The 7,900-nt window shown below is 40.0% G+C and overlaps 2 protein-coding genes across 3 annotated transcripts in view; one reads left to right on the top strand and one right to left on the bottom strand.

Moving 5' to 3' along the window:
* The window catches only part of LOC110441985, a 2,967-nt gene extending 2,507 nt beyond the window's left edge, over positions 1-460 (bottom strand). The window contains exon 1 of the mRNA XM_021485319.1: positions 38-460. Within this exon, the coding sequence (XP_021340994.1) occupies positions 38-430 (393 nt within the window). The 5' untranslated portion in view covers positions 431-460. The remainder of the gene's footprint in view (positions 1-37) is intronic.
* Positions 461-566: 106 nt separating this feature from the next.
* LOC110441976 lies at positions 567-7,581 on the top strand. Of its 2 annotated transcripts, XR_002461969.1 has the most exons (7): positions 567-1,452; positions 4,131-4,385; positions 4,904-5,560; positions 6,047-6,152; positions 6,327-6,514; positions 7,060-7,184; positions 7,445-7,534. XR_002461969.1 is itself a non-coding variant. In XM_021485311.1 (6 exons), exons 1-6 carry the CDS (start codon positions 627-629, stop codon positions 7,561-7,563), a joined length of 2,151 nt encoding a protein of 716 aa, XP_021340986.1. In that variant the 5' UTR covers positions 567-626; the 3' UTR covers positions 7,564-7,581. The 2 variants fall into 2 exon arrangements, 1 of the variants encoding a protein (XP_021340986.1); XM_021485311.1 differs by lacking the exon at positions 7,060-7,184 and having other exon boundaries at positions 7,445-7,581.
* The last annotated feature ends 319 nt before the right edge of the window (positions 7,582-7,900 follow it).

Genomic DNA, 7,900 nt, shown 5'->3' with positions numbered 1-7,900 from the left:
GGGGGGGACAACATTACCCCATGTATTAATAACGTACCCTCATAGCTTTTCTGTCAGGTATTATAGGTGTTCTGTCAACTTGGGTTCGTCGAATTAATCCAACTCGTCGCGCTAGATCAGCATCTTCATCTTGTAGAAGATACAATAAATCGGATTCTATGTGATACTCATTTTCAAACGACGAATATCCAATTTCATCAAAGATGTTCACCTGCTCACCACCTGTTCGTGATGCGTGTTCCGCACCACATTCACGATGCCGATCACATTTCAGGCCTATACAAATGTCATTTTCGATTGGTATTTGTTCCTCTGGAATAATTAACAAATCGGCCTGTTTAACGTCATCGTCAACCGATATCGTGTTGCTCTTGCCATGCGACGGCAGAAGGCCTAATCGCCCGTCATTTTCTAGAGCGTCCGCTTCCATTTTCAACTGTAAACCGTCTGCACGCGAAATGATTGCACAGGTAATTGATGACGTTACCTGACAATTCAGCGACGTCACAATGTACGTTTGATTATGACGTCACTATCTGGCGTCATTATTCATAGAACAATCAAACCGTTGATTGTCGCCCTCTTGACTGCAGCATATCGCATTGTGCATTGTCAGTGGAACAAAAATGACTGAACATTTGACAAAGAGGACAATTGATTACGTAGACCAGGATGTGTCAGAATCTCAGAATGAGGACACGTCTCAGTCGAAAAAAGTGAAATGGGACTCGGATGAAAGAAACATAGATATCAGTGAAAATACTCCAAAGCAACAACAAGACGAGGATCGAAACAACAGCAATGGTCCCGTGAAAGTGAAGGTAACTGTTTCTGAATTCACCGAACGTTTAAAAGTCCCAGTTCCTGATCCAATTCCATATCGCATTGTTGTAAATGAGAAATGCAAGGACAGAAACTTTGATGACGAGGCGCAAAAAGCGTCGCACATACTAAAAAATATAGTAATGGAGAAAATGAATGATAAACTGACCGATGATTCTTCAATGTCAGCATTTCAAAGAGTTCAACAACAAGATGACCAACCCATGGTGGCTTTGCCATGTAAAGCTCAATATTCACGCCCAGCGTTACCAGTACATCATTTTCCTTCCCAAAGAGGTTTCTATCCTCCGTTCGTGCGACAGAACTTTGCTGGATTTGGAAATCTGACATCACTTCCCCGAGTAGGAATACCAAGGATGGTTGAACAATCGGGAAAGATTATGGTTCAACCAATCCCACCCGTGCCCTCCGTAACGATTAGAAATTTACCACCAATTCACGGGATTGTACCAGCTAGAACATTTATTCAGACGTCAACCGGAACAGTGGCCCAAGAAACAGGAACCATAACATCGATGAATGATCAAGCATATGGTTTGCCGAGTAGCGAGTACTTTAGCAAGATCACAAGTCCGGCTATTAAAGCGACAACAGTTCAAGTCATGCCTGGTAAGTAGCTTTTCTGTATGTTAAAAACAGAAATCAAAGTTTCTATTATACCTAACATCTCTAAGTCGAACAAAGCTATCGGACCAAATATGATCCCATTAAATTGTCAATTTTTATTTAAAAAATGCTTTGTGAAATAGCAAAACGACCCCACCCACCCGACCACTTTAAACTTTAAACCTCACATACGAACTTTTGAAAACACGTACTTATTTACATGTGTTAACAACAAAACTACCACCCTATGCATTAACTCCCTGCGTCCAGTCCTGAGAGAATTTTAGAATGAATGTTTTATTCTGACAAAATACGTAAAAGTGAGGACTTACAGGATTTAACAAGTCAGCTGGTAATTTAAAGATACATGATTTTAAATTGTAATTGTATTGTTCATAGCTTCATATTTCATAGTTTTTACTTTCAAACAATATTTTTCTGGTTGATGTTTCCAATGTTCATCTTTTTCGTACTCAAATTGTCATTGCGTTCACTACCTCTGGCGGGAGGTTGTTCCATATATATGTCAACAGTTCTTTGTGTAAATCAATATTTTGTTATATTTAACCTCGAAAATTCTTTTATATATTTTAAAGTTATGACTTCGTGTATTATGGGGACGAAACAAGTACCTGGGCCCGTATTAATGAAACCGCTCTTATACTCAAGCATGATTTCTGTGCTCAAGCCGACTTTCATGTAACTCGCTTAAATCATGTTATACGATCGAAAAGTCAAGTTTTACCAGTGAAAACAGTCTTCGGCTCAATGTCTTTCCATATTCCTTATCATTGAGAAGATAAGATTATTTTTATAATTTCATCACTGCACAAGAAATCGGGCTTGAGCACAGAACCTGGGTTTGAGCATGAGAACAATTTAATGAATACGGCCCCAAGTACTTGTTTCGTCGCTCGACGTTGCTTATAAATGTTTTCTCTTAATGAGGGCAGGGGGCCACGGTGGTAAAGGTGGTTAAGGCTACCACTGGCCCTCTACCACTGGGTCCCAGGTGGGGCAGTCGCCAGGTACTCGCCGTAGGTCGGTGAACTCCGGCTTTCATCCACCACTAAAACCTGGCACGTCCTTAAATGACCATAGCTGTTAGCTGTTAATAGGACGTAAAACACAAACAAACCAAACCAAATCTTAATGTGGGCACCAGACCTGGTTTAGGTATCCAGTACGAGGTCTTATCTCATGATTTTATATATAACAATTTAAAGCTATGAATGTTCATATTTTCCATTGTTCTTCGCAATACTCCCATACCAGAGTTTGTTTTATTAATCTTTCCGCACATATGTTTGTCAAATGTTAGTTTATCCTCCTTGGTGACTCCAATATACGTTGGTGAGGCATGGTACTCTAGTGGTAGGACGCCGGGCTCGTGCCCGAAGGGTTGCGAGTTCGAGTCACGGAACGGCACTGCGTCTTTGAGCAAGATATTTTACTCCGCTTATTCCAGTCTACTCAGCTGTAAATGAGTACGTGGCTGGGCAGCGCTAGAATTGTTGAATGCAAGCTTTTAACGCCGAAATGGCAGCTCCGGCTGTATGCTCACCATGGAGTTGAGAAAGATATTGGCTGGTTGCAAAGGCCCTATAACCACGGGTAATAATTTGTGAACCGCTTTGAGGCGACCTACAAATTGTACGAACTAGGTTGTGATAAAGTGGTATATAAGAACCTCGAATTATTATTATTACTATTATTAATATCTTTTTCCGAATTCACAAATTGTTAAAAGAACGTTTAATGAATACAAACAATGTTAAAAATTAGGACACTGATTGAATTGATAACAATTTTGTTTAAAAAAGTCACATGATTTGTCCTCCAAACACATCACATTTGACTTTTTATACTGTTGTAAATTTCTCTGTACATATGTAATGTTGTTAACAGAATATACTAGGGTTGTAAGTACCAAAACTGGCCCTCTTTTATTCTCAGACTTTCCAAAGCTCGTTTAAAACCATTTATAATGAGGAGAATGACTTCAATTAATTAAGTACAATCTACCACCAATCGATCCATTCTTCCATCTACACTTCAATCCATCAATAAGTAATCAATCATTCAATTAATCACGCTGATTCTTGGTCATATTTCACCATTGAAAATAAAGGTATTTTTCCCAGTACCGATTGCATCACATCTCAGCTTTCCATAAATATACCGACAATGATTTAAAAAAAATACAGATCTATTTATTTTTATGGCAGCAATTATAAGAAAGTTTCATAACTCGAAATTCACGTGGTCGGGTAGGTGACTCCATACCTTTTTCACACCCGATCGTGGTATCGAACCCTGTCTGTCTTGGTGAACGGCGCCCACTGCGCACCCGACAGTGCTATTTCATAGTAGGCTGTCGGTACATTTAGGCATATATTTTGTCGAGCTGCTATCGACCGTCATGTTAGTTATCTATATGGGTTTATTCCACACGTCGAAGCAAGGTAAACATTTGGGCCATTGGCTTGAAAGTAAGACAAGATTCATCGTTCACTATATAAAAAAAAATACATGTGTTTCTGGTTATGCTTCACAATACCGTAGTGCGTTACAGTTCATGTCAATCGTAATGTTTAAAATTTCTGAAAATTAACGGGAACTCGACTTGAAAGTTTGAATAAAGTTGGATAAAGTAAATTACAATGTTATTACATTTCCAGGTACCTCTATGACGTATAAAACCCCAGGTGCCTCGCATAAGAACAGACATGGCAAAGTCAAGCGGCCGATGAATGCGTTTATGGTTTGGGCGCGAAACTACAGGAGTCGTCTTTCTGAGGAAATGCCACAAGCTTCCAATGCACAAATCAGTGTTCGACTCGGCCAGATCTGGGGCAGTATGCCGCTTGCCGACAAGGAAAAGTACTTCAGAGAAGCGGAACGTATCAAGCTTCAACACAACAGAGATTTTCCAGGTAGGACTTAATATAATTAATGCTAAGCAGAAGGATTCATTTGGTGTAAGGCTTCAAACAAAGTGATGACATTTTTTCTGTCTCACTTTTTTTTGTTACTTTCGAAAAGGTTCATAAGAAAATCAGATTGTATGAAAATAAGAAGGGAAAAAGTTTATTGACGAACTGAAGTTTTACAACGTAGATCTGTGTTAAACCTCTCTTTCAAACTCCAGTAACACCGAAAAACTCAGTTAAAAGATTCGGTATTAATAATTCATCATAAAACAAGTTCTCACTTATTAAATTGCTTAAAACGGAGGTACGGTTTTTTCCTTAAGAACGAAAATGCCTTGTCCGACGCGGTTATATAGTACAAGTAGGAGATTATCATAACGTTCATTATTTTGATATCTGTTTATATTATTCACGATACGGTAATGCCCTGGTTACAATTTCGTTTTGAGGGAATTTTGTTTTGGGACATACTGAGTGAATATATTCAGCATTTGAATAACATTCTGTTTGTTAAATGTCAGGATGGGTGTACCAACCAAAACAGAAGAAAATGCCATCAGAGAGCCAGCATGACCGTCTCTGGGCAAGATTTGGATCAAACACATGTAAGGACCAACCTAAAGAGATGACAAGCAATACCTGTCAGGAAGGGATAGCACCTACTGTTCATCAAATCATGACCCCGACTCCCGTCACTGTTTATCCCAAAACACTCATCGCCAACACACCTAATATTTCCATGACGTCACCACTTCCTTCGTTTTCCCAGCTGACGCAGACTGTTTCCGACCCCACACCTATTGTGTCCCTCGAGACGGGAAGACATCCGACCCCGGGGTCTCTTGCTACTACAGACAGTATAAAGTCAGGACCTGTGAGTGGGTCTATTGACAGTAGCCAAGGACCTGCCAGAAGACCAACAGCCTTCCAAGTAGTGAGCAGTAGTCAACCACCGGCCTTCGCCGTGCAACCTTCGCCCAAGATAGAGCATGAGCTAACATCACATTTGACGGTATCTAAGACAGGTCATTATCCACTGAAGATGTCTACATCTTCCTTGATGGCCACCGGAAGTCCTACAAACGGAAGTGTTAGATCACTGTCCAGTAGTACAGTGACAGGATGCCCCTCTCCTAAAGGTCGACCTCCAAGTATTTCTCGTAGAGTTTCACTTTCAGGTAAGATATAAGAAAGTCTCCATTACACAGGGGTCGTACTTATCTATGTGATGTTCGTAGCAGTTCATCAGGCCATTCATTTCCGCTACGTCTGGTCCCTGTGGGTCAGTTCTTCATTTACATATAAGACACCAGCCTTACACACATTACATTAGCCTTGTAGCTAAGACACATTGACTAGAAACACTTGAGAAAGCTAGATTAATCATCATCGAGTCTATGTAAACGTTTATAGACCTGTACGTTTTTGAAGTCAAGTAGCCAGGCCAATGACTAAGGCAAAGCCACAATGAGCAAATGCATAACTATAGATTAATTCATAAAGGAATGGGACAACGGCCTTGAAGTCTATATATACTGTCCCTCACCTTAAAATAAATTTACGTTACATAATCAATGTAATGAAAGTATAAAAAATAGTTTTTCTTAAAATAAGGCCTAAATGGAGGGCGATACTACATATTGACCTATTTCTTATTGTCGTAGAAACACCAGCAATGCTGATTTCCGCACAGCGTGCCTATCAGGAAGCGAGAATGACTAGGAGCCATTCTGATGGTCCAAGTAAAACCAAGCCTACAACTTCTTCTGGGTGAGCTAATGTGAACGGAAAACAAACCATTTCCATACTACACTTGTTACTTATCTGTCTTCAAATTTCTTTGTCAAGAAAATTGCTAGTATTTTTTATCGACAAAACTAAGATCGATATACATTTTACATTTTAAGTGAATCATGTTAAAATCTTTTTCAACCTTCTTTACAGACCCATCACTACTACCCGTATTTCGGACCAGAGGCAGAAATCCGACGCCGCGCCCCTAACGACGGTCAGTGACGTAAGACCGCCCGGATCACAGAGACCTTCAAAGTGTGCAGACCCAGTAGACGAGTTGTGGCCGTTCCCTCTCCCCACGGTTGAACACACTCCCCATGTGGACGTACTCTATGATGGTAGGAACGGCGTCACATATAGCAACGAGTATCATTTGATAAATCGTATTTGATTTTTTCCTACCCATAATATATCAAAGGAAACGTTTGTTTAAGCCCAACTGGCACTGTGAGCTTATGGTATGATGCAGTACCAGTCATCCTTCGTTCGTCCGCCAATTGTTTTCTTTGGACAACCTCTTCTTAAAAAGCGAAATTCCCGGGGTCATGATATTTTGCCAGTAGTTACATGGGATGGAGTGTACTTTGCCAGTAATTACATGAGATGGAGTGTATTTTGCCAGTAATTACATGAGATGGAGTGTATTTTGCCAGTAATTACATGGGATGGAGTGTTATGAAGTTGACTTATATAAATGACTTTGTCCTACTTTCAACGTCGCTGGGGACAAAAATGTTTTCTTAAGAATCATATAGTCTGAAGCCATGATACTTGGATATGTTATGTAGACCAGCAGCGTAAATCTGTTTTCTTATATATTGTGATTGATTCAAAGGTAAACTCTGACAGCTGTTTATAATCAGTAAAGAATCTTCTCCTTAAGGACCCTAAGGCCTGGTATGAAACATCTAAGGGATTATATAGACAGAGCACGAAATATGGAATATCTACAATTGACTTTGCACTACTTTTAACGAGAATATTTGGCCGTGATTGCTTAATATGCAGGTGAGCGATACAGGTTTCATTCGGGTCCAAATTTGATCCAATGTCAAAATAAACTGTAAATCAATAAAATCATATTAATTTAGTATGAACATTTTTTTTACAAATTCGAACACACTGCACACGATATATAAGTTGTGAGAAAAAGTCACGGATGCGTAAATGCTGTGTAATACAACAATGTGTTGTCTTATATATGATTTAAATAGTGTAGTTTCGCATAATTTCCCTTACCTACTTGAACAAGCGATGTTTCATTCCAGATCATCTCCGATACGAGCGCGAGAGCGGCCCCGGGTACATTGATCCCTACAACCCGTTCTATTACGATGGTAGCTATGACGACACACGGTCAGGACTGCAGATCGATGTCAACAGGTGAGCCACGTCTTCCTCTTCAGGGTTGAATACGGGACAGTAATAAACATCAATGTACACGGTAATGGTGGATATTATCATGGTGGGAAAATACTCAAGGTTTTCGCGTTGAGTAAATTTCCGCGAAAACTTCTTTACTCCCTGAACAGTGTGTCACTACCATTGAAATGTCCCTACTCCCTGAACAGTGTGTCACTACCATTGTAATGTCCTTACTCTCTGAACAGTGTGTCACTACCATTGTAATGTCCCAACTCCCTATACAGTGTGTCACTACCATTGTAATGTCCCTACTCCCTGAACAGTGTGTCACTACCATTGTAATGTCCCTACTCCCTGAA

Source organism: Mizuhopecten yessoensis, unplaced genomic scaffold, assembly GCF_002113885.1.
Source record: "Mizuhopecten yessoensis strain PY_sf001 unplaced genomic scaffold, ASM211388v2 scaffold716181, whole genome shotgun sequence".
In the NCBI taxonomy this organism is placed as follows: domain Eukaryota; kingdom Metazoa; phylum Mollusca; class Bivalvia; order Pectinida; family Pectinidae; genus Mizuhopecten; species Mizuhopecten yessoensis.
Note: the sequence above shows the minus strand (reverse complement) of the source record. Positions and strands in the feature narration are given on the sequence as shown.

Bases quoted from the DNA above. Each gene is read 5' to 3' on its own strand.
- LOC110441976 (XM_021485311.1), top strand. From the start codon at position 627: ATGACTGAACATTTGACAAAGAGGACAATTGATTACGTAGACCAGGAT. The intron at 4,386-4,903 runs GTAGGACTTAAT...GTTAAATGTCAG, and splicing joins ACACAACAGAGATTTTCCAG to GATGGGTGTACCAACCAAAA. The intron at 6,515-7,444 runs GTAGGAACGGCG...GTTTCATTCCAG, and splicing joins TGTGGACGTACTCTATGATG to ATCATCTCCGATACGAGCGC.